We start from the raw sequence: 27365 nt of genomic DNA on the forward strand, positions 1-27365 counted from the left end.
AGATGCTCTTTGGATCATCTTAAATCAAGTTTTGCACAACTTCATTTTATTTTTGCGATTCAACTTTTCACTTAGGCCTAATTGTTATAATTTTCTAATGAAAAAAATATGTCGTAGATTATAAAATGACAGCAAAATCTCAGAATCAGATCCACACACACTCTCTGTAGCACTTTATGAGAATTCAGACGTCATTTGCAGACACAAGTTTAAAGACATTTCAGCCCATAGCTTATGTGTTTTTACGTATGTTTTATGTACACTTTTAAAAAGAGAAATGTTGGTTGTAAAGGTAAGAGTTGTAAGTTGTAAATGGACAGTTACTTTTTTAATAGTGCATACACTACCTTCCTCTAGTTAGCTTTTAATTTACAGTCTCTTGCAAATATATTCAGACATATTCATTGTTTCATTTCACTACATTACATGTTCATATTTACCACTCTGCTCCCCATTTGACTATAATTAAGCTCTGAGATCCAAAATTCTTATGCTGTTTTAATCTTCAATGATATTCTTCATTACAGTGTAGACCTATTGATAAGTGCAACCTCACAGGCAAGACAAAACAGACCAAAACCAACCAGAACTGCTTTATTATGCACTTTCTGGACTGAGAAATCACTGCCTCAGCCTAAATCAGCACCAACTATATATGTACAGTATAAATGTTACAAGTTCTACTTGTAATATTACCTTCAATTTTTTATTTGACGTTGACGGATACATATGGGTTACAGTTTACTATTTAAAAGATTGTTTCTTGCTCCTCAATGCCAGAACAATTTTCATAAACATCCAGACCTGGCGCATGCTCAGCAGCAGCAGTTAGGTAGTGACGTCACCGGCGCCATATTAAAGATTTGCTGCTGTTTTCTCCGTGTTGCTGTTGCCATCTTTCTGTCTCCAGCTGGACTCAGAGAGACCAGAGAGTAGCAAACATACCTCCACAATGGAAATCGACACACTTCTGGGAGCCTTCAGAGGTACCGCTAACAAATAATGAATAACAGAAAAGGTTTGGCAAATTCGTTAGCTTGTAAGCTAAGCTAGGAAAGCAAACTAGCAGCCGATGCTAGGTGCTGGTCATGCCGGAAAAAGCATTAAATACCACTAATAAACGATATAGATTAATTCTCAACAATACACAGAAAATGTGTTTGAGTTGATCTTGTAGATGTACCGCGTCGGAAGTTGATAAAGTCCTCTGCTACCCGGGAACAGACAGAAAGCCGGTTAGCTGTAAGCTACACTGCTGTTACTGTGTGAGCACAGAATACACTTGTTTAGTCGTTTATCTACGGTCTGAAACTTCTTACTTGCATTAACTTAGCTGCACAGTCAGCAGAAAAGTTTGTCGGGCGCTTATTCGTATGACTTAACTTTGTAGAGGAGTCTGCAACAGAAATGTCATTTTTAAAGTGCTTTATTGGCATTTTTCATACAAAATTGCCGCATGAATTCACACTACAAGTAATGACAGACAATAACAATAATAATAAAAAAAAGTCAGTAATTTTGATAAACACAAAGGAATAAAATAAACATTCCACAGGACATTAATGAATCATGATTGTTTACTGTGTTGTTTACTGTAGATTTCGAGAAGAAAGGAGAAAAAGAAACCTGCCCGATTTTGGACCAGTTTCTATCGCATGTTGCAAGAACAGGGGAGACCATGTAAGTCCAGCACTCTCACAGACAGTGTCAGAGTCAAAGGGTTAGTTCATCCAAAAAATGAATTTCATTAATTGCTCACCCTCATGTCGTTCCACACCCGTAAGAACGTTGTTCATCTTTAAAACATAAATTAAGATATTTTTGATGAATTCCAAAGTTTTTTATTTTTTATCATTCATGGAAAGCAATATAATTAGCATCAATCAAGGTCAGAAAGGTATTAAAGACACTGTTAAAATAGTCCATATGACTACAGTGGTTCATCCTTAACGTTATGAAGCGACGAGAATACTTTTTGTGCGTCAAAACAAAAATGATGACTTTATTCAACAATTTCTTCTCTACCCTGTCAGACTCTTATGCAGTGAACGCAGTGCAGCGCTTCTGTGTTTACATCCAAACACAGGCTCAGTATTGACCAGCTCCTGCGTCAGCATCACACGCATACGTCGTGCTGCCAATACTGAGTCTGCATTCTGACGTAGAACCTGGAAGCGCTGCAACGAAAATAGCGTAGGTGATTGACGGGAGAGACAAATTTGTTGAATAAAGTTGTTTTTATTTTGTTTTTGCGCACAAAAAGTATTCTCGTCGCTTCATAACATTAAGGTTAAACCTCTGTCGTCACGTTAACTATTTTAACAATGTCTTTAGTACCTTTTTGGACCTTGAATGTGGTAATTACGTTGCTTTCTATTGAGGATAAAAACACATCTTGGATTTCATCAAAAATATCTTAATTTGTGTTCCGAAGATGACCAAAGGTCTGGAACAACATCAAAGGTTTGGAACGACATGAGGGTGAGTAATTCATTTTTGGTTGAACTAACCCTTTAAATGCACTTTAGTTTATGCTATTGTAGAAATAATATTACTTTATTCACAAGTATTTTAAAGTCAGCATGAAATGGAAGTTGTAATAGAGAATGTAAAGCTACATCATACCGCGTTGCATTCTGGGGCGGTGTCTCCATCTTAAAAGGAATGCCAAAATTAATACCGACGTTCTGGTTTTGAATTTTAATTAAATAATCACATACTTCATGGCATCATTTGCAGGGAAGAGAAGCTATTTTATAGTATTGCATGTAGGGATGGGTGATATGGACTGAATGAAAATGTACTCACCATGGAAATCAGAATTGACAGTTCTTATTTTTTTATGGAATATTGCAGTATTTTAAAAGACTTATCCATGCACATTATTTAAATAATAATAATAATAATAAAAATGTTCCCTTGAAATCTTTAATCTAAAGCATTATCTTCCCATCCCCCTGACAAAGACATCTCTTCTGATACCGTGTGCACCGGCGTGAGGGCGGGACGATAGTAATCCCTCCCCTCCAACACCTGTCATTCACATGAGATCACAGCAATTAGCAAACAACAACAGTCCAGTCGTGATGGACAAAATCAAGTCTCGCCTTACGTTTCTTCTCATTCGAGAAGCTGTTTCACTCGGATATGTGTCACAATAGAGAGGAAAAGGTGATCATAATTTTGTTTTCATGCTGACTTTAAATGCGATTTTACCCATTCAGAGTGTGTTGTTAGAGTAGAGAAGTTTCTAATTCCCTTTATTGAATTGCCTATTTCATCATCTTTATTGATTCATTTACAACATTCCTCAGCATTCAATGGTCTCAGTTTAAAAACTACTTCCTCTTCAAACTGGAGAAAGTGATGGATGATTTTAAAGCCTCATGTCCAGAGCAACGGGGACCTGCCAATCCAAACGTTGAGTACATTCCCTTTGAGGAGATGAAGCAGAGGATTCTCAAAATTGTCAACGGATACAACGGGTAAGAGACAACATTCCACAATTCTTTATAGAGGGAAAAACATTGATGCAACATAGTATCTTGATATTTTGAGTGGGGCTATTTTATTAATACATGGAGGCCAAGTATTAATTGATTCAGGGCCTGAATTTTAGCTCAGGATTGCGATTATTGTGCATAAATGCGGGAAATAATGATTATTCTTTCTCTCAGCTGTAATTTCACAATCAGCACGAGTAAATAATTTCTCTCTCAGACACGCACAGTGAGCTGTGTGTTAAGGAAGCGCATTCTCACATAATATGAGTTGTAAAAACAAATACATTGGCTTGAAATGTGCAAAAACAATTATTTGACAACTGTAATTTCTATTAAAATATGTCTAAAATATGAGGAAACAAATATTGAACGAAGGAGATGGATATGAAGATGTGAAATGAACAGACTGAGAACTTTATCTTATTAGATAAAAACGTATATGGACAAAGTTTTCCTTCGGGGACATTTGCAGTTGAAAAAAGGTAATCGCAATGCATTTTATTGCAATACTCAGCATATCGCAAAATGTTTAAAATCACAATATTGTGTTGTGGCTTAAAGGGATAGTTCACCCAAAAATGAAAAGTTTGTCATTACTTACACACCATCAAGATGTTCCAAACCTGTATGAGTTTTTTTTTCTTCTGTTGAACACAAAAGTAGATATTTTAAAGAATGTTGGTAACCAGACAGTTGACGGCACCCATTGACTTCCATAGTAGGAAAAAAAAAAATACTATGGAAGTCAATGGGTGCCGTCAACTGTCTGGTTACCAACATTCTTTAAAATATCTTCTTTTGTGTTCAGCAGAAGAAAGAAACTCATGAGGGAGTAAATTATGACAATTTTCATTATTGGGTGAACTATCCCTTTAAGAATCATGATAATATTGTACCATGGGGCCTCTGGTGATTCCCACCCCTAGTTGTTTAGTCCCTCTGTGAAAATATTAAAATTAAAATGATTTTTTTCTTCAGGATTCCTTTCACTATTCAGCGTCTTTGTGAGCTTCTTACTGAGCCGAAAAGAAACTACACAGGAACAGACAAGTTCCTCAGGGGTGTGGAGAAGGTATGATGCATTTAAGGAAATGAACAATTCTTTGGGAACAGATTATTTGTAGTTGATAATTAAGGCAGATTAAAACTCTCTACTCAGTTAAAAAGAAGTGTTTTGTTTTTTTCTAGAATGTGATGGTGGTCAGTTGTGTGTATCCTACCTCAGAGTGAGTTAAACTCTTTCTGCTCTATTTTACGGTTTTGTGAGTGGGCAGTTTTCAATGTCATCTTTTAGTGAAAAACCGTTCCGCTGTCCTTAATACCATTATGCATCTTTTATTTTTAAAGGAAAAAAGGGTCAGGTTGTGTGAACAGAATGAATGGTGTCATGTTCCCTGGCAACACTTCAGCTTTTCCAGATAGGTGAGTTTATCGCTTTAACCACCATTGTGGAAACTTTGAAAATTGCCTTATGGGTCACTAAACCAATTCAATTTGAAATGTTAGTGCTCACTGTAAAGAGAGATTAGCAGATTAACATAATTTTACTGTTTGATGTTTCTTTGATTGTTTGTGATAGAAATGTGAATGGTCCAGGAACACCCAGGCCACTGAACAGACCAAAACTCTCCTTGTCCAGCAGTGTAGCTACCAACGGCCTTCCTGACAGCACAGAAAGCAAAGAACAGGTCTCTGAGCAATCAGAGAGAACAGTGAAGTAAGTGCCAAATGCCAATGTGTGCATTAGAGTTGCGCGGATCAGCTCTAACGTCACCCGAATCTGCTGTTAAAAATAAATCATCCACCCGCCATTCACACAAACCTATAATTTTCTCTGATTTAGATATCCGCACCTGACCCACACAATGATTCAAATTCTCAGTGTTAAGCGTGATGATATGGTAACATATTACACTGAAGTAGGATGCTTTTAAAGGGTTAGTTCATCCAAAAATGAAAATTCTGTCATTAATTACTCACCCTCATGTCGTTCCACACACGTAAGACCTTCGTTCACCTTCAGAACACAAATTAAGATATTTTTGGTGAAATCTGAGGGTATCTGATCCACACACACCTTTTGACGCCCAGAAAGGTAGATGAAAACATGGTTAAAATAGTCAACGTGACTGCAGTGGTTTAACCTTAATGTTATGAAGCGATGAGAATACTTTTTGTGCGCAAAAACAAAAGGAAAAATAAGAACTTTATTCAACAATTTGAGCCGTTTTCATACGTAGTGAACTCAGTGCAGGCTTCCTTGTTTACATCTGAATGCCAACTCTGTATTGGCTGAAGCTGAACACGTGAGCAGCACAACGCATGCATGTGATGCTTAAACAGGATCCGGCCTATAATGAGCCGGCATTCGGACGTAAACAATGAAGCCTGCACTGAGTTCACTACATATGACATAGGTTCAATTTGTTGAATAAAGTCGTTATTTTTGTTTTGTATTCACTCATAACATTAAGGTTGAACCACTGTAGTCACATGGACTATTTTAACCATGTTTTCAATTACCTTTCTGGATGTCAAAAGGTACAGTGATGTTGCTGCTTAAGTGTGGATCAGATACCCTCGGATTTCATCAAAAATATCTTAATTTGTGTTCTGAAGATGTACGAAGGACTTACGGGTGTGGAACAACATGAGGGTGAGTAATTAATGACAGAATTTTTGGGTGAACTAACCCTTTAAATGAACGTTTATTTAAAGTAAAAGTTTGTCTTTGGCAAAATTACACAAAGGCTGGATATAGGCTTAATTAATTTGTCATATTCAGCACTTCACAGCCGTTACATATGAAATACCCAGCGCTTGATTGGTCCTGGTTAACTACTTCACTAAACTGTACTTTTCTTTCCTTCCTTATGTTTTATTTTTAATTCCCCTTTTTGAAATTTCACTCGGATCTGTTTTGCCTCCATTGCTGCTTAAACAACTGGACTCCACAACTGCGTAGCTTAATGAGAGTCTGCAAATTAGTGCCTGATGGAAAAATTCAGCTTTAAACACATTAATATTTCCTTCATTATGTTGGAAAACACTCTTATCAGAATAAGTCTTATTTTGCCCAAAAATTAAAATTATCCCATGATTTACTCACCCTCAAGCCATCCTAGATGACTACCTTCTTTCAGACAAATACAATTGGAGAAATATTTAAAAATATCCTGGCTCTTCCAAACTTCATAATGGCAGTGAATGGGAGGCATGATTTTGAAGCAAAAAAAAGTGCATCTTTCCATCGCTAAAGTACTCCACACTGCTCAGGGGGGTTAATAAAGGCCTTCTGAAGTGAAGCAATGGGTTTTTGTAAAAAATTCATGTTTAAAACTCTTGTTAACTATATAATAACTAGGTTCTGGCAGACGACCGCACACATCGATTTGCGGCAGAAGAGTAACCCGTGACCCCCTGACGCAATGATGAACGCGGAAGTTCAGAGGATAGAGCAAAACAAAACACCGTGCAGTCGTCTGACAGAAGCTAGTTATTTTAGATTATAAAGTTTTAAATATGGATATTTTTCTTAGAAAAACCCATCGTTTTGCTTCAGAGGGCCTTTATTAACCCCCCAGAGCTGTGTGGATTACTTTTACAATGGATGGATGCACTTTTTTTTTTTTGGCTTCAAAATCTAGAGTACCATTCACTGCTATTATAAAGCTTGGAAGAGCCAGGATATTTTTAAATATATCTCCGATTATGTTCGTCTGAAAGAAGATAGTCATATACACCTAGGATGGCTTGAGGGTGAGTAAATCATGGGATCATTTTCATTTTGGGGTGAACTATCCCTTTAAGTTGAGCAATATCTCATGCAGGTTTTTTTCCTTTGTGTTTTATATAATGACCACTAGGAGGTGCTCTAGGCATATGTTTTCCTTGATTGGTTTTCCCTGGTTTTCCCGGGGATTATCTGCAGTGTCTACGGATATAACCGTGATCCACGCATCACTAGTGTGCATGTGACACTCTTGTTATAGCCCCACTGTTTAAAGTCCATATGGAAGATTTAATGAATGCTGGGGGTTTTTTTGTTTTACTAATTTCACATCTATCGTTTTACATACTTAAATTCTTAATATTTTTTTATATACTAACTTTTTGCATAATTTGAAAATTTCAGAAAGTGACACAATAAAAAAAAAAATTCAGTTTAACTGAAAGGATATTTACCTTTCTTATTGACGTGTTTATATGGATTTCCATATTTCCCGCCCTGAAAAGTATGACCCACGTGATGGTTTTGTGGGGCGGAATGCTGGTTTACTGTATGATGATTGAAATCGCAAACAATTAAACAATTTACATCCTAAACGATTACTAAATAAACTGCAAAATGTTACGTTTTCTCATACATTTATTTCATGCACGGATTGCTCCTGACAACGCTGCACAAGCTTGCGGCACCATCTGCAGGACACTATTAGCATGGGTTCAAAGCGCTTAATGCGATTTATCAAATCTCAATGTTTGTGATGTAATCATAAATATATAGTCTGACGCACTGCATGTTTCAGAGTAAAGCCCAGCACAGTAAATGCTACTCTGCAAGTGCTGTGTTTGAATCATTTGTCATGAGAATCGTTTACAAATCTGTTTTTGTTAATAAAAAGAAATAAGGTCTCCCTGCAGTTTTACGCCAAAATAAAAGCTCAGTGGTTTAATGTTTGTAAACAAAGAAATTAAGACAACCATAAATGTTAGTATTGTAATTGTGCTGCTGTTCTGTAAAATAAAATAACGATAACTAATATAATAACTAATAATTGTTACATTAATATAATCTATTAATACTTTCATATCATATATTGTATTATAATATATTATCATGATTATTAAATACTTGATTTGTTTTTACAGTGCAATAGTATGTATTATTGTAATATATCTTTTTAATCTGATAAAAAAAAAAAAAAATTAATAATAACTTTTGAGGTGAAGAAAAAACAACTATTGACACCACAACTGGGGTGCAGTCACTTTATTTTAATTTTAATTGATAATTTTCACATAATTAATATTAAAAAGGTTTATTTCACTATTTGTTTAGATTATCAGTAAGTTTTATGATTTTCATAGTTTAAGATTTAAGTCTGGTTAAACAAAGGTACAACAAAATCTGTACTTAAAGCATTTGAAAATAACAAAAAATAAATGAAGGCATAATAAAAAGTTCCAAGACAGTTTAAATGTCACCAAAAAAAAAATGCTGAAATCTGTTAGGTTTAATACAAAAAAAAGAACCCTTTGATATCAATAAATGCTTGACTTTGGCAGTAAACTTACGGAATAAAAGCTGTGAAAACTGTGTATTTGGAGTCTTAACCTTTTTTTTTTTTTTTTTTTTTTTTTTAGTGAGTCTTCAGCATCAGAAGCAGAATGTTCACACGTTGGTCCAGTGAAGAGTAAACACTGTGAAGATGAGGATGCAACGAACGCTGAGATGCATGAAGCCAAGAGGCTCAAATTTGACAAAGAGGAAGATGAGGATGATGATGATGAAGATGAAATGGAAAAAGAACCAGATGAAAAGCAGTTGTCCTGCATATCAATAGCAGAGAGCTCATCGGATCTACCGCAGTCCTCATCAGACGTCACTGCAGAGGTGAAGGATAATAAACCGGACGAATCCATCGCTGAAGACCAAGGTATGTCCTTTTTACAGTTTCAGAACATAACCGTGTTTTGACTTCTCTAAGAAGACACCAGCAGACCATTGGCATACACGCATAGACATGTGCGTCAATATTTTTTTTTTTCTTTTTTTTTTCTTTTACGCCGTTAGAATTTATTTATTTATTTATTTATTTATTTATTTTTATGCTTAATTGAAGCATCTGGAAATTTTCCATTCATTGAAAGTGTTTTGCCAATCATTAGAGTGGCTTCTAGGGTGGTCAAATGCTTGCTAATGTTGCAGTTGGATTATTAGCGTATGACACTGTCTTAAGCTGTTTTCAAATTTGGTTTGATTGTTTGGTCCAAACCTGAGTCTCATTTCCCCAGAGGTCTATTTAATATCGTATTTGGCTCAGATCCACAGTGCATTTGTATTATCAACATGAGTTCTAGCAGCAGCTGTTTACCACTGTAGCTAGGTAACCGTTCATGAAAACATGCCAAAAATGGAAAGTGCCATTTGGTTCACTTTTTCACTTGTGTTTTTTGCTAGCAAAGGAAAAAACTAAATCCTGACATGCACAGCGAAGGCAATTTCTGCAGACATGAGCAGCAATGAAAAATCCATTATACTATAATAGGCTTCCACATAATAAACCAGATTACTTAGATTATTTGCTAACACTACTGGAGTTCACATAAACCCTACCCCAAAATCCCATTTTGGAGGTTTGGTGCACAGCCTCGTTTAGAAAACATACTCGTCCCCCTCTGCCTGTCAGTCTGGTGGTGTTTACACTGGACGTTTAATATGTCTTAAAGCATATATCAGTGTCATTGCAGGCTTTTAAACCTTTATACAGACTATATATTTAGTCTTTCTTTACTATGGGGGTCTAAAAGCAGGGAAGCCCCCCCATCTGATAACTGATAAAGCCAGCTGGATTTAGTGGTGATTGTGAATGCTTTCAACAAATGGAGATGCTCTGCAATTATACACTAACAGTACAAAGTTTGGACACATTATTAATTATTACTATTATACACATTTTAGAATCTTAGAAAGGTCGTTAAAACTAAGAAGTAACGCACATGAAAGTTATGGGAATATGACATAATTTTGTATGTTTTATGATTATTGACAATGATTATTAATATACTTTTGTGAAATTTTAGTTTTATAAAGAAGTTCATATTTGGATTTTTAGGACATTTGAGCCTTGTAGCGTGTTTTATATATTTTGAATTGATTTTGATTGAATATATTGGTAACACTTTACAATAAGGTTCATTCGTTAAACATTAATGTATTAACTAACATGAACTAACCATTAGCAACACATTTGTTACTGTATTTTCTAATCTCCGTTAACGTTAGTTAATGAAACAGTTGTTCATTGTTTGTTCGTGTTAGTTCACAGTGCATTATTAAAATCTTGTTAACAGTTAATGTATTAGTAAACGTTGAAATTAACATTAACAAAGATTAATAAGTGCTGTATAAGTGCAGTTCATTATTAGTTCATGTTAACTAATGGACCTTATTGTAAAGTGTTATTTTACTTGACATTCCTTGATGGCCTGGGTGACTGAAAATCACCATAGATACACTACCAGTTTGGAATAATTATGATTTTTAATGTTTTTGAAAGGTTTCTCATGCCCACCAAGGCTGCAGTTATTTGATCAAAACATACAGTAAAAACAGTCATATTGTGAAATTATTACAATTAAAATTTTTAAAAACATTTTCTATTTCAAAATATTTTAAAATGTAATTTATTACTGTGATGGCAAAGTTTAATTTTCTGCATCATTACTCCAGTCTTCAGTGACACATGATCCTTCAGAAATCATTCTAATATGCTGATTTAAGTAAAATTTTAAAGTTTTAAAGCCGCAATGCACAGTGCTTTACACAATATCAGAACATAATCACTAATAATAGTCATGAAGAGAAATACACAATCAGTGTTGGGTAAGTTGCTTCAAAAAAGTAATTAATTACTAATTACATCATCAATGTTGTATTTAAAATACTTTTCTAATTACTCTGTCTGAAAAGTAATTTAATTACTTAAGTAACTTATTACTAATTACTTCTTAAAATCCCTATAAACCTTGACTGGATAGACAATAGAAAGGAAACTCTTAATAATTTAGTCAAACATAGAATAGTTTAGCCTTTTATAGCTTTTTAAAACATTTTAACTTTATTAAAACATATACTATAATACTTTTATTTACTTTTATAATACTTAAACATTTTTTAGTAACAAATAGGGATGTCACTATACCAAAAATCTAGTAGTCGGTACCGATATTACCAAAAGTACACAATCCTTATTAAAGCTTTTCTTTTGTTGTTTGATTATCATTTATAATACAGACAGCCAATAGTAGACAGTAGCATGTTTTAAAGGCTGCTGTCACTAAGACCTAATGGACGGAGACAATATGCTGTTACACATGCTGTTCACATTCACATAACCAACGCGAATATACGCCAAGACGGGCATTTTGACATAACTGTGTGTGTATTTGAACGTTTATGTGTAATAAACTGTGAAAATTGACACTCGCGATAGGCGGCTATGTGTGTGTGCGCTTTGGCTGAGAGCGCACTGACTGAAGACCGTCTCTCAGAGAGCGCGCACAGTTTTTTTTTTTTTTTTTTTTTTTTTTCTAGGACATATATAGCTTACATTTTACCGTAATGTTCTTGCCTACCTGTGTCAAAGAAAGTGAATTAATTGGAATATGTCCATTCTGTAAAACAGCCACTCGGTTCTGCCGACATCTTCAGACCGCGACTACGCAGCCAACTGGTGCAAAGTTGCGAACTCACGCGCAACTCACTACAGCTAACGATTTTAAAGAGGCATGTAGACCTTTAGACGACACATTTAGATTTTAAATTCAATATTGATTTATACAGAACTGTTGAACTAATTTACAGTATGTAACGCAAGTACATTATAAGTAACTAATTAAATTATCTAAAAATGAACAGTAATCCCTTACTTTACTTTTTCAGTGGATAAGTAATTTAATTACAGTAATGTGGTACACCCAACACTGTACACAATACATGAACAAGCAAACTGATATATATATAAAACTAATATAAATATAAAGTATCAAACCCCAAAGCGCACACACATTTAAAAACCGACACACATTCAGCAGATCTAATATCCACTGGCAAACTGTTCCATAACTTTGGAGCCCTTACTGCAAATGCTCTATCTCCTTTAGTTTTATATTTGGTTCTTGGAACACTCAGCAGTTTGTTAAAAGAAGATCGAAGGGCTCGTTCACACAGTATGCGTTTTTGCTTTGAAAAACACGAAACTCAGGCAGTGGAATGGGGGAAAAAAAACGCAAGGTCTGGAGATTTTTTTTGGATTTTTTTTTTTTTTTTTAAAGTTTAACTGATTTTTAACTTGAGCACCACGTTTTTAGAACCCTATGTCATGCGTGAGATGCTGCAAAAGTCACGACGCAAGCACAACAGTCATACACCTCAGTAAAGTAGTGCATTGGAATGGAAAATGTGTTTTGTGTGAGACATCTCACTTTTTTGTATCTGATGCTCAAGAAACGTTACTTATCAATGTTTAAAACAGTTATGCTGCTTCATATTTTTGTGAAAATGGTAATAGACTACCATTCAGAGGTTTGATGTAAGATTAAATAATGAGGGGGAATAATGAGGTTGCATCAAATGTGAAGGTAAAGACAATTATGTTACAAAAGTTTCCATTTCAAATAAAGTCCTGTTCATTGAAGTTTCTATTCATCAAGAATCGTGAAAATGTATTACGGTTTCCACAAAATATTAAGCAGCAAAACTGTTGTCAACATTGATGAGAACAATTTTTAATTATCGAGCAGCAATAATTAAGCATCATATTAGAATGATTTCTGAAGGATCATGTGACACTTAAGACTGGAGTAATGATACTACATATTCAGATTTTCATCAAATGGATAAATTACATTTTAAAATATATTAAAATAGAAAACGGTTATTTTAAATGGTAATACTGTGAAATATTAGGTTTTTTTAAATAAATGCAGCTTTCATGAGCATGAGACTTTTTTTTAAAAGCTACAAATCTTAATTGTTCAGTGTAAATTCATCGTATTTGGGTAAAATCAGTGTAAAATAAGTCACTAATGTTAATTTTTCTTGTTTTATTTCAACCAGCTTGTTCATGTGAGTAACTGCTGTGCTAATATTTTTATATCTTTGCATATCAGCAGCTGTTGAGCATCTCTTTGCATACATGACATTTTCTGCTCCTCTTTCTACAGAACCCTCTAGTACACAGTCAGAGGTCGTAGAAAACGGGGTTGACAAGTCTGCTTCGGAAGATTCACCCGACCCTTCCCACAATCAGGCGACCGTCAGGGAATCGGACCTATCGGAGCAGCAGCCGGAGAGGGAAGAGAGCGCCGAGGCTCAGGAAGCGGAGGAGAAAAATGACCCCGTCAGCAGTAGCAGCAATAACAGCAGTGACGAGGGAGTGTCCAGTGCAGAGACTCTATCTGCATGTCCCAGCAGTTCCACAGAGCTGGCAGCAGAGGGCAGTACCACTGCAGAAATCAGTTCAGACAGCTCAGAGACTGCAGATGACACCATGGAGCAAGACTGAAGTGGGGCCCCACGTTGTTGATTTTTACACTCTACTGTACAAACACCCCAAAAATCACTTATCCTGCAAGTTTAGCAGATCCTTTATAGACCAGGAGAGGAGGGCATCTGGTGACGTCCCTAATGACCTCTCGTGACACATCTCCTTGTGACCCTTCTCAGGGCATCTTCACTTAATATGGGTTTTGCTCTGAAGAACAACTTCAAAAACTGGAAGCTCATCTTTCTGGTGGTTTAGTGGAGCATTTGCCATTGAATAACAAGAGAGCCTTGTGTACATGGCAGTTTTCTGTAATCCTGTTCTAATCATGAAAATACCCTTCATTTTGCATCAATCTCTCTCCTGCTCTACTAAGAGTGAAAATGTGGCAAATCTTTGGTTGAATTTTTGTGAATGTGTGCATATGTTTGTAGGGGTAAGGGGTGTATGTGCACTTCCTTTAGTTTTGATTAGTCAACGAATGATCTCAGGATTCCCGTTGACCGGCAGACCAGTGTCTAAACATTCCAGGAGAACACCCATTTTCTCCCAAATTGCCTTCTGTATTCATCTGCTGGTTTGTAGCACGAAGTGCTCAATAGCAGAATTAGACAGATTCCCTTTCTCTGCTAATTCTTTTTCTTTTATTTTTAGACCCTTTGATTTTAACTGCCTTCCCAGCATAGCACCGAAATGTATTAATCCACTGATGCTGGTAAATAGATTCTAAAATGGACTAATGTGATTTTCCATGCACTAAATATTCGAGTGCTGTTGGTTGCAATGTGTAACTTAATATAGTGAGCCTGTCTTTTCAACCGACATAATGTGCTTAACCACTATTGAGCCATCCTTATTTGTCATAATCTTTTCATTTTGTTTCATCAAATAATGGCAAACAGTTGTATGAAGGTTTAAATGAGCAACACTGTCAACAAACACGTCTCTTAAACTGTACTTTACATGCTTCCTACAGACATGTATACAGGCTGTCCTACCCATACTTATTTCCACAGCTCCTTTTTGATATGTAGAATTTTTAAATTAGATTTTGTAGATTATGATAAGTGTTCACTGCTTTTGTGAAAAGTGAAATTGTATGATCTCCATGTGAACTGAATGCTTGGGCTTTCAACAGTATTCCTGAAGAGCAATAAAAGTTCACGTTAAAAGCAGTGATATGCTTAATCTGAGGCATTTCTAACCTTTTATCTGAATAAAACTCTTTGGAATAATCAGGTCATAGACACGATTCATTTGCACTACAATATTTGGTAGGTGAAACCTAAAACTGATAGCCATCACATTTAATAAGTGGGTGATGTGAGAGTAATGGGCAGTAACTGCAATTAAGAGCTAGAATTTTTACACAAAATAGATCCGTTCTTAGAAACCTATGATCATTCAATAAAATATTTCATATTATAAACTGATGTGAAATTTTGGTGTTGCCTCAAGTATTAAGATATGAAATCTGTACTTTGTTTTATCATCACTGTTATGTTCTCCAACTGTTGAGTCACACAAATCGCTATAGATAAGTCCCTAAATGACCCACCTCCTTAAATGAGGCAAGATTTCCCACACCAACCTGCACACAATTTTACACAGTAAACTAGTAAAGTGCCCCAAACCAAAAAATTCCTTACACTGTAGTCACAGATAGAAAGGAATTATACAGTCTAGTCCCATCTGTGGACTTTGTGCCATGTGTCAGCAGCTCCTGAATGGTCATCCAGTTGTCAAATATCCTCTTGTTCCTCCTTTTCATCATCTTTTTACGGCTCAGCTGGATAATATCAGGTTCCTCCTTGTTGTTAATTGCTCCTGTTTGTCCCTTGTTCTCCATGTGGCACTGCTTCATGAGTTCCCGCCGTTCCTTAGCTTGTGCCGCATGCTGTTTGCGCTCCTCCTTGTTCCAGTATCGACCCAGCTTTAGTTCACTTGCTGCATCGTCATCTGTAGTTGCGCTGCAGCGTTCTTCCCGAATGCGCAAAGCACGCTCCTTCAGCAGCTGGTCCCTGATGGGCCTTTTGGTGATATACCTTGTTCCATCGCTACGGATCTTTACCTTCCACCCCATCTTGGGCCTGGCATTAGTGGGAGTGGTTTCTGGGTTCTTGCACAGGCTGGCTAAGCTGACTTGACTCTGGACATACTCCACAGACGACTTCTGCTGGATAAGTTGCATGTAGCTTTGGTAATGTTGTGCATGGGCTGGGATGTAGGTGTTCTTGTATGAGGAATGATGTAAGGAAGTCAAAAGACTCTTCCTTGGGTTCCTTTTCTTACTCTGCTTTCTTTTCCCCTGATTTGTGACCTCTGGAACTCCAGGTAAACTCTTGGTGGGGCTGATCTCCTGAATAGGAGAGAGGTGATGTTTGGAGCATGCTGTTGTTGAGTTGCGTCTATGCATGGGAGAACTTTTACTCTTGTCTCCAGGAACCATCCTTTGGGAGTCAGGAGAATCTGACTCCAGAACAGGATGTAAGCTCCAACAGCTCTCTCCAGTGTTGTAAGCACTAGTAGAGCCTTCGTTGTCCACCTGGTTATTGATGAGGTCCTTACGGACTTCAGTATTTATTTGCTCAGTTAAGTGCTTGGTGCAGCAATTTTTGGCTTGCTGATCATCACCCTCAGTTTGAAGCCTGTGTGCTCGTATGATACTCAGGCACTCCAGCTCAATGTTCAGCAACTCCTCATTAAGCATCTGAGCCTCCTGATCATCACAGTTTACACTAACCGTCTTTCCATATAGTGCGTCGTCATGCTCCAGAAATCCCTCAAGACCATTACCATTGACCAGGCATTTCAGTTCAAGCTGTTTCTGGAAATGTTCACATGCCGTGCCAGGTATACAAAGGAAGTTTCCACTGTCTCCATTGTCAGCTGAAAGGAAGGAGTCACTTTTGAAAGTGTCCCCACTTTCAAAAGTGCCTTCACTATACTTCTTGTGGTTTTCTGGGAGTGTGTCACAAAGGGAATTCTGATCATCTCCCAAGATGTCCTGCTCTGAGCTTTCATCATTACGAGTGCTTTCATCAGTGCGGCCAACGCCACTGTCTTTCTCGTGATGGTTGGACGGTAAGGTTGCCGTATCAGTAGTGCCTCCATCTTCTTCATGTGTGCTCTGTTAAAGTGAATGGGAAGACATTTTAATGGCTTGCAAATCACTTTAATAGTGATGTTAGCACCTTTAATTGGATCAAGGAAGCAATTTACTATTGACTTGACCCTCATTAACTTATCTGCTGCAGCATACTTGCAGAGAACTTCCTGACCTTGTTATGCTGTTGCTCCAGCATGCCCATGTGCAAGTCATCTGCCAAGTTATTTCTATCCTCCTCCAACCAGCCAATATCCTGTAACCCAAACCGAAATGCAATGTCATTCTTTTACTTAAATCGAGGGTCTCCAAACCTGCTCCTGGAGGGTCACTGTCCAGTGTTTAGCTCCAACTTGCCTCAAAACACCTAACTGGAAGTTCCTAGTAAGACCTTGATTAGCTGATTCTGGTGTGTTTAATTGGAGTTGGAGCTAAACTTTGCAGGACAGTGGCCCTCCAGGAGCAAGAATTGACAGTTAGCAGACCTGACTTTCTGGTCGAGCCACTAGGAGGGTCACATTCTTACTCTCCACCTTGGTCAGAAGTGTCACTGCCTCCTCATGGCTTTGGATGTCCACTCCATTGATCTTCAACATATGAAAAGTACAATAAATTTTAAGTTTTGGTCAAAATATTCCAACAAACAAACACAAAACTATGGAAAAAATTCTACCTGGATAATCTGGTCTCCTTCCTGGACTCTGCCATCCTTTGCTGCAATTCCTTCTGGATCAATCTAAGCATGGTAAGAACAGTGTATTTAGCCTTAACATTGGAATACATAAAGCTTCACTGAGCAAGTCTGGTAAATATATACTGCATACTAAATCAGTGGTGTAATTTGACATTGATGCAAAAATTGCCTGATCAGTTACTGTTCAGAGAAATTCCTATTTAAGAACTCTACCTCACTAATATAAATGGCAGTGGCCTCATCGTCAGTCTTGTAACATAACATCAGGCCAAGCTTATCCTGAGTAGTTTTCCTCTGCAGATCCACCTCCTATTAAAACAAATAATTGATTTTGATGACAAAGATTTTGCATTTTAGTTATTGTTAACATAAAACAAAAGCAAAGTATGTCAGAGTTTAATGTAGATAATGATTAATTTGCTTAGTAAATCCATATGCAGTTATAGAGGTCTTGGGAAAATATTAGAAAGTATATGAAATTAAAATGACCTCAGGAGACACAGAGATTAAACATGATTTAAACATGCATCGCTCAGTGCAGTGAGTGAATACAGTCTAGGCCAGCGCAATACCTCATATTCCAGTCCTCTACTCTCAATGTCTTTCTGTACGCCATCATCGAAGTCTGTGGGGTAAGGGGAGTCATGTCTTGCCATTTGACACCTTCAGTATAATGAAAAATTAACATTAACTGAAGCCTCATTCACGGCAAATCTGATTTTAATATGAAAATTGCTCTCAAGTTTCACTGTTGTGATAAAGCTGGTCAAAGAAATGCTTGACGCTGAGTAGCACTTACTGTGAGGATGAATTGAAGCTATCCAGCATAGCCATACACAGTGGTCCCGGAGGTGACGGTAACTTGGCCGTAGTCTCGATATGTTTCAAATATTTCAGTGTAATGTTGGTCTGAGTACTGTTGTTCACTCCTCGGGCTGGTTCATGAGTCTTGTGCACCGCCCTGCGCAGTACCTCAACCTCAATGGGGTCTTTTGCAGTTTGGAAGGCCTCTACAGCTTGGTCATGGGTAGCTACGGAAAGGCTCCTTCCGTTTACCTACGTAAAAAAGAGGAAGTTTAAATGAAAAAAGGTGAGATGTGTGGAACGTAGTTTTCAGAATAATAATGTAAAGTACAGGATGCTCGTTTATAACCTTGGCAGGTCATGTAAAAAGTCCACATTAGCTTTTATTTCCAGTAGTATTTTTTGGAACCATATTAGTGATACTGAACCTTATTTTGTGTCAGTTTATGTCTATGTGTAAATAAATTGAATCCAAAGCATATATAGGATATGAGTTTTCCCTAGGATTCGAACCAATGACCTTGGCATGGCCTGTGCCACGCTCCACCAGTTGAGATGCTGTACAAAAGCAGATCAAATGCTAAACATTTCATATTTTGAATACACTTAAAATATCACTTTAAAAACTATTTTATTCTTATGCACTGCACTTGTATGCATTGTCATCCCAACTTTAGAATATACAGGTGCTGGCCATATAATTAGAATATCATCAAAAAGTTTATTTCACTAATTCCATTCAAAAAGTGAAACTTGTATATTATATTCATTCATTACACACAGACTGATATGTTTTAAATGTTTATTTCTTTTAATTTTGATGATTATAACTGACAACTAAGGAAAATCCCAAATTCAGTATCTCAGAAAATTAGAATATTGTGAAAAGGTTCAATATTGAAGACACCTGGTGCCACACTCTAATCAGCTAATTAACTCAAAACACCTGCAAAGGCCTTTAAATGGTCTCTCAGTCTAGTTCCGTAGGCTACACAATCATGGGGAAGACTGCTGACTTGACAGTTGTCCAAAAGACGACCATTGACACCTTGCACAAGGAGGGCAAGACACAAAAGGTCATTGCAAAAGAGGCTGGCTGTTCACAGAGCTCTGTGTCCAAGTACATTAATAGAGAGGCGAAGGGAAGGAAAAAATTTGGTAGAAAAAAGCGTACAAGCAATAGGGATAACCGCACCCTGGAGAGGATTGTGAAACAAAACCCATTCAAAAATGTGGGGGAGATTCACAAAGAGTGGACTGCAGCTGGAGTCAGTGCTTCAAGAACCACTACGCACAGACGTATGCAAGACATGGGTTTCAGCTGTCACATTCCTTGTGTCAAGCCACTCTTGAACAACAGACAGCGTCAGAAGCGTCTCGCCTGGGCTAAAGACAAAAAGGACTGGACTGCTGCTGAGTGGTCCACAGTTATGTTCTCTGATGAAAGTAAATTTTGCATTTCCTTTGGAAATCAGGGTCCCAGAGTCTGAAGGAAACGAGGAGTGGCACACAATCCACGTTGCTTGAGGTCCAGTGTAAAGTTTCCACAGTCAGTGATGGTTTGGGGTGCCATGTCATCTGCTGGTGTTGGTCCACTGTGTTTTCTGAGGTCCAAGGTCAACGCAGCTGTATACCAGGAAGTTTTAGAGCACTTCATGCTTCCTGCTGCTGACCAACTTTATGGAGATGCAGATTTCATTTTCCAACAGGACTTGGCACCTGCACACAGTGCCAAAGCTACCAGTACCTGGTTTAAGGACCATGGTATCCCTGTTCTTAATTGGCCAGCAAACTCGCCTGACCTTAACCCCATAGAAAATCTATGGGGTATTGTGAAGAGGAAGATGCAATATGCCAGACCCAACAATGCAGAAGAGCTGAAGGCCACTATCAGAGCAACCTGGGCTCTTATAACACCTGAGCAGTGCCACAGACTGATCGACGCCATACCACGCTGCAGTAATTCAGGCAAAAGGAGCCCCAACTAAGTATTGAGTGCTGTACATGCTCATACTTTTCATGTTCATACTTTTCAGTTGGCCAAGATTTCTAAAAATCCTTTCTTTGTGTTGGTCTTAAGTAATATTCTAATTTTCTGAGATGCTGAATTTGGGATTTTCCTTAGTTGTCAGTTATAATCATCAAAATTAAAAGAAATAAACATTTGAAATATATCAGTCTGTGTGTAATGAATGAAAATAATATACAAGTTTCACTTTTTGAATGGAATTAGTGAAATAAATCAACTTTTTGATGATATTCTAATTATATGACCAGCACCTGTATACTGAACTTGAGTGCCATGTGTGGCTGTACATTAACCTTAAAACCAGACGTGAGGACAAAATCCAAAAACTTGTCTGAGGGAGGATTCAACATTCCAAGTAATGTAAAGCAAGTGGGACATTTCAAACATGAGGTCTGATGTATGACACTATTTTATTTATTTATTTATTTTTTTGTATACTATAAAACCTCTGTATATAAAAATTATAAACAACCCTTGCAAAAAAGAAGTTTATTCAAGTGTGCTATTAAACTTCATTTAAACTAAAAATAAGAAAGTATACTTTCAGTCTAATTTGTATGTACTTCTCAGGTATATACTTAAAATTACACTTAAGTATAGCCAAGTATTCTAAGTATACTTGGCTTTTAGTTGTTTACTCTTGAGTAGACTATACTTTTTTGTTTTCCACATAGTTTTACATACTGTCTTATAAACTTGCATGATATGTTCCTAATTCTGAGTATCTGAATTTTTATAGGCTAGTCCACTGGTATTGTACATAGGAATTTACTTCAAATCTACTTTCTCTTTTCCTGCCATTGAAATTTCAGAATAAGCTGGCGGGGAAGGAGTTAAAGTGCAGTTAAAGGTATATTTCAAGTATAAAAAGTAGTACCGTAATAAGAACATAGTAGTATACTTAAAGTGCAAAAACAATATACAAATTGTAAACTATAATATAATGTTAAGTTAAAGAAAAGTTACAAGGATACATGCAGTGTAAAACTACTAAACTTTCATAAACTAAAAAATGTGCTGTATTTAACTAGTAAACTATCAGTATAAGATCACTTGTAGTATAGTTGCAGTACAAACAAAAATGTGCTTGTAAACTAGTTGAGTACTCAAAGTTTACTAATGTTACACTTAAAGTATACTTAAAAGTGTACTTTTAAACTCTAAAAAGTGGGCCAATTTAGTCCCAAGAGGTACTGAAATAGTACACTTACAAGTATACTTCTAGTACATTGATATGAGTATACTTACTACTAAGTAAAAAATAAACTTGAACTTTACTTAAGTATTAAAGAACTTGAAGTATACTTATATACTTTATTTACATACTTGTATATAAGCAGGAGTATGGTACAGAAAGACAAAGCTGGTCTAATACTGCCCATTCAACTCCATTAATTAATTTAATCATAAAAAAAAAAAAAAAAATGTTTCAACTTAAAGTAAGTGTTTGTGCTGCCTTAAAATTTTAAGTTTAGTCAACTTGCAATGTGAAGTTGTACTAAGTGACAACTTGGATATTTCAGTTGACTAAACTTTAAATTTTAAGGCAGCACAAACACTTACTTTAAGTTGACACTTAAGCAGACACTTTTAAGCTGAAACTTTGTGTAGGCATACAAATATTTATTTTGAAATTACTGAACTAGCTGACTGGAACGAGGAAAGCATATAGGGCCTCATTTATAAAATGTTGTGCAGAAACCATCCTAAATTTGATCTTACGATCATTTCTCCGATGTGCGAACATGTGATTAATAGAATGAACGTACACACAGAAAACAAGCGTATGCCTCTTTTTCAGATGTGAAATCTATAAATCGCAAATGATCTTGAACTTGCGCGCAGCTAAATGTTTTCAGTTCTCCGCATTGTAAACAACACCTAATTAATGTCATTTACATAACAGATCACCAGTCATTGTCCAAATCCTTAGCGAGCTGCAAGAATAGCTTAGATTTCAAAAACCTGCAGTAATCTGACCAGGAAAAGTGCGTATGTCTGCTCAGACCATGACGTGGCTCTAAGCACTTTCCCACGTCAAAGACCGTTTTTATAAATATGAGCGTTGGCGTGGATTTAACTCTCACTCTAAGATCAAATCTGTGCATACGCACGCTTTATAAATGAGGCCCATAGACACTGTAAGGTTGTTAGTGTTGCAAACAACCTGCAAGATGCAAGTTAATGATTTGGTGACCAAGAACGAAAGACTCAGGACAAATGTCATATGAAACACTGACTTCTTCACCTAAAACAGTTCATTTGGCTAAACATTGCAAAGTCAGTCCTGTCTGTGCAAGGGCAATACACCGAGATATTTATGTCCGGAAGCTCGGTTTTAACATTATCACACAGTTAGTGAGATTTCATTCATTGATTGAGGTCCAACAGGGTGTGTAAAAGCTTTTGAATCGCACAAGGAAATGGCTATGTGCCAGATAGCTAATGGGAGAGAACTTCATTTATCAAAGCGCTGTAAGACTCAAATCTCAAAGCTAATGTCCTCAGGGACCTCAGCTCAATCTGCTGTCTGTTCTGGAATCTTGCAGTGGCAATAACACACATGGGAACTTTGTCAGGTGTGCCCATTCATGTGTGAGCTGACAAACTACTTTAAATTCACTCACTCACACTGTTTCTCTTATGCATTTTGGCACACAGGGCAGAAAATTCACTGAATATACTTGAGTTTAATTCAACGAGACACCCTTTGCCTGACTTTTAAAGTTGCAGTAAAGCACATTCTGTATGCAGAGTTGCAGTTTGATAACTAATTAAACTGTTGATCTTCTTTATTATTATTAATGAATTAATCAAACTCAAACTTTATTTTAAACTTTGCTTCCAACATTTTATTGAAAAGCATTACATTCTGTATCCTGTTCAATTCACAATGTTTAAATCAAGGGGCTATAAACCAAAAATGCAAATGTATGCAATACATTGTGTGCACAGAAAAATAGACGCATAAAAGGTTTATTTTTGTAATGAATTTCAATGAGCTGCAGCCCTAGCGCACACATACACACACACACACATATATATATATATATATATCTACAGTGCTCAGTGTAAATGAGTACACCCCCTTTGAAAAGTAACATTTTAAACAATGAACACAAAAACAATTTCCAAAATGTTGACGAGACTAAGTTTAATATAACATTTGTTTAACTTATAACATGAAAGTAAGGTTAATAATATAACTTAGAGAACAAAATTTTCAGTTTTACTCAAATTAGGGTGATGCAAAAATGAGTACACCCCACTGAAAGTCTCTGGAGCAAAGCTAAATTTTAGACTACAAATGTCTAATTTAACAAGAATTCAACCACAGGTGAGTCTAATTATTCATTACACAGGTGTCCAGCAGACAGCTGACTATAAAAGGGTGTTAAAACCCCTTCCCATTTCATGCTGTCAGCAATGGCACCACATGCAAAAGAAATGTCACAAGAGATGTCACCTGAGAAAGAAAATCATTTCTTTACACCAGAAAGGTGAAGTCTACAAGAAGATCAGCAAAGCTTTACTTATCAGTCAGAATATTGTAGCAAAAGTGGTACAAAAATTTAAAAAAGATGGGACTGCAGCCATCTCACAGAGACGTCCAGGTCGTCCACGGAGGTTAACACCTCGACAGGAGCATCTTCTGATGAGAAGGGTTGAAGAAAATCTGCATGCAAGTTCACTGCAGTTATCTAAAGAAGTAGAAAGCCAAACTAGGGTGACTATTTCCCATGACACAATATGGCGTACACTGCAGAGGAATGGCATGCATGGGTGCTGTCCACGAAAGAAGCCTCTCCTAAAGCCCAGGCACAAAAAAGCCTGCCTAGAGTTTGCCAGGGCCCATGCTGACAAAGATGAAGACTACTGGGACTCTATACTCTGGAGTGATGAGACCAAGATAAATGTTTTTGGAACTGATGGCTTCAAAACTGTATGGTGAGGAATACAAAGAATAATGCATGGTGCCTACAGTGAAACATGGTGGTGGCAGTGTCCTTGTGTGGGGCTGCATGAGTGCTGCTGGTGTCGGGGAGCTGCATTTCATTGATGGCATCATGAATTCACAGATGTACTGCTCTATACTGAAAGAGAAGATTCTACTATCACTCCGTGCCCTTGGTCGTCATGCAATTTTCCAACATGACAATGATCCTAAACACACATCTAAGGCCACTGCTGGATTTCTGAAGAAGAACAGGGTGAAAGTGATTCAGTGGCTTCTGATCTGAACCCAATCAAACACCTATGGGGAATTCTGAAGAGACAAGTTGAGCATCACTCTCCATCCAGCATCCAGTCTCTAAAAGAGGTTATTCTTGAAGAATGGAAAAAGATAGATGTTGCAAAATGTCGCCAACTTGTTCATTCCATGCCTAGAAGACTTGGTGCTGTCATTAAAAATCATGGAGGCCATACAAACTACTAGATGTAGTAGTTTTTGTTGTGGGGTGCACTAATTTTGGCATCACCCTAATTTGAGTAAAACTGAAAAATGTGTAATCTAAGTTATACTATTAACCTTACTTTCATGTTATAAGCTAAACAGATGTTATATTAAACTTTGTCAACATTTTAGTAATTGTTTTTGTGTTCATTGAGATATTGTTTAAAATGTTACTTTTCAAAAGGGGTGTACTCATTTACGCTGAGCACTATATATATATATATATATTACTTGCATTTATCATTTTGGGTAACACTTTACTTAAAGGTGCCCTTGATTATTATTTCACTTTTTTAACTTTAGTTAGCGTGCAATGTTGCTGTTTGAGCATAAACAACATCTGCAAAGTTACAACACTCAAAGTTTAATGCAAAGGGAGATATTTTCTTTTACAAAAATCACTTTTTAAGAACTACAACAAACGGCTGGTAGGGACTACAATGAGCTTCTTCTTTTTACATAAATTTACATTAAACCCGCCCCTGGGGAACACGCAACAAAGGGGGTGAGGCCATGTTGAGCTGCTTTAGAGAAGAGGAAGAATTGTTGTAGTAGAGTGTCGTTACCATGCCGTCATTTTACGCCGGACTGCTTCACAAACGAGGGTCAATTCAACACAGGATTTGCACAAAAGATTAACATGGCGGCACATGCTAGTCAATGAGTTGAATCAACTCCACAACAACTACATAAATTTATCCACTAACCATTCAGAAACGTCCAGTTTCATTCTAAAGTTGTAACTTCTTCCTGAGTCTCTCCATCAGTGTCGACTCCGGTTTGAACAATGTAAGGCTGAACACCGTTACTGACAATCATTATATTTGGCTGCGTGAGATTCTCCAGCTTTGTTGTTGTTGCTGTTAAAGCTCTGCCCTCTTCTGGAAAGGGGGCCGGGAGCAGCAGCTCATTTGCATTTAAAGGGACACACACAAAAACGGTGTGTTTTTACTCACACCTAAATAGGGGCAAATTTGACAAGTTATAATAAATGATTTGTGCAGTGTTTTGAGCTGAAACTTCACAGACACATTCTGGGGACACCAGAGACTTACATTACATTTTATTATAATGCATAAATTACATTTATATAATGCATTACAAAAGTATTTTTAATGCATTAGTTATGCCTTGTAATACAATGCATTGTATGGTCTCATGAATAATTAATAACTGTATCCACAGTTATAATACATTATAATGCTTATGTTACACATTTAGAAAGTATAATGCATTCAAACACATGACAAACAACCAATTTCAGATGTAACAAGGAATCTGTAAATATTATAAATTAATGCATTTTAACATTGGTTATAATTATTTATGAAAAGATATAATGCATTATAAAATGCATTAAGAATACCTTCATAATGCATTATACATGAAGGCTTTAAGTAAAGAGTTACTGCATTTTTTCCCTTGCTCTCTGTCACAACTTTTGCTAAAGATTAGTATAGTTCACACTTTCAGCCATATAGGAGGTCAACTGGAGGTTAAGTTACAGTGGAAGCAAATTACACAGGGATTGTGGGAATGCTACTGATCTATAATAAACCAAACCACATAAACAAACAAAAATACACACAGTCTTTAAGTATTTTGACAGGACCTCAAACATTTCTCGCTCTTCTTCAGTAGAGTGTGACCCTCTCATGACCCTGTCAAATGTACACAGTCTCCAAAACAAATTCCTTCCTTCAGCAAAATAACCTTTTGCAACCTTTTTAGCATGCAAAACAACCAGAGGAAAACTGCGTAATCTCAAAGGCATTTGAAACTTGTTAATTCAATCAAATTATAATTACTGCAGTAAAAATGAATGACATTTCTTAAACAATTTCCAGTGTATATTAATTCAGAATAAACAAACCAAAATGACACTGTGACAAGTCGATTGTAACACAATGCTGCTTCACTATTGTATATTATCTTTTTACCTGACATGTTCCTTGTAGTAGTTTGTAGTGCTCATCTGGCCGCTGCATAGTACAAAGACTGCACCCCATGGTGCAAACACATCAGCAAATTGTACAGCGGCTCCTAAACGTGATCTACAGAGACTAAAGCTTACAGACACAACAACAGCAGTGTGAGTCTGTTTGTGTCTGTAAGCTACACGCATGTGAGAGCTTGTTCCCTCCTCCCATTCAGTGCAACCATCTCTCTCTCTCTTTCTCTCTCTCATTAAAGGAACGTGTTGTCTATATCCTCAACTATGTTGTTTTTATCATCATAAAAATAAATCAACCCTGTAATCAACAATCCACCACATTACCAAAGATGATAATAACCACGTTCCTCAGGTGTGGCGCAAAAGAGTCTGTTTCATAATGTGCGGAAACAAGTCGTGAAAATGTTTTGTTGCAGGTTAATTAAAAAGCTCACTTCTCCAATTACTGGCACGAGCATGTCGATAGGAAAATTCTTGCAATAAAATGAGCAGCTCCTGTTATGTCAGCGTTCTCAACAGTGGTACAAGCACAACCGGAGGGTGTTGCT

General features: G+C 36.8%; 2 protein-coding genes across 3 annotated transcripts in view; one reads left to right on the forward strand and one right to left on the reverse strand.

The window, feature by feature from the left end:
* Positions 1-808: 808 nt before the first annotated feature.
* On the forward strand, positions 809-14949 carry ppp4r2a (protein phosphatase 4, regulatory subunit 2a). Its single transcript, XM_051880723.1, has 9 exons — positions 809-986; positions 1599-1680; positions 3315-3485; positions 4482-4575; positions 4692-4729; positions 4851-4925; positions 5083-5220; positions 8871-9163; positions 13455-14949. Exons 1-9 carry the CDS (start codon positions 953-955, stop codon positions 13793-13795), a joined length of 1266 nt encoding a protein of 421 aa, XP_051736683.1. The 5' UTR covers positions 809-952; the 3' UTR covers positions 13796-14949.
* Positions 14950-15156: 207 nt separating this feature from the next.
* The window catches only part of pdzrn3a (PDZ domain containing RING finger 3a), a 43640-nt gene continuing 31431 nt past the window's right edge, over positions 15157-27365 (reverse strand). Inside the window, exons 4-10 of one of the 2 annotated variants that reach the window (XM_051880715.1) lie at positions 18374-18630; positions 18147-18237; positions 17788-17883; positions 17554-17616; positions 17414-17467; positions 17056-17136; positions 15157-16904 (exon numbers count right to left, since the gene is read on the reverse strand). In XM_051880715.1, coding sequence (XP_051736675.1) covers positions 15420-16904; positions 17056-17136; positions 17414-17467; positions 17554-17616; positions 17788-17883; positions 18147-18237; positions 18374-18630 — 2127 coding nt within the window. In that variant the 3' untranslated portion in view covers positions 15157-15419. Of the gene's footprint in view, positions 16905-17055; positions 17137-17365; positions 17468-17553; positions 17617-17787; positions 17884-18146; positions 18238-18373; positions 18631-27365 lie in introns of both variants that reach the window. The other variant, XM_051880714.1, reaches the window with a different exon arrangement.

Source organism: Ctenopharyngodon idella, chromosome 22, assembly GCF_019924925.1.
Source record: "Ctenopharyngodon idella isolate HZGC_01 chromosome 22, HZGC01, whole genome shotgun sequence".
Taxonomy (NCBI): Eukaryota; Metazoa; Chordata; class Actinopteri; order Cypriniformes; family Xenocyprididae; genus Ctenopharyngodon; species Ctenopharyngodon idella.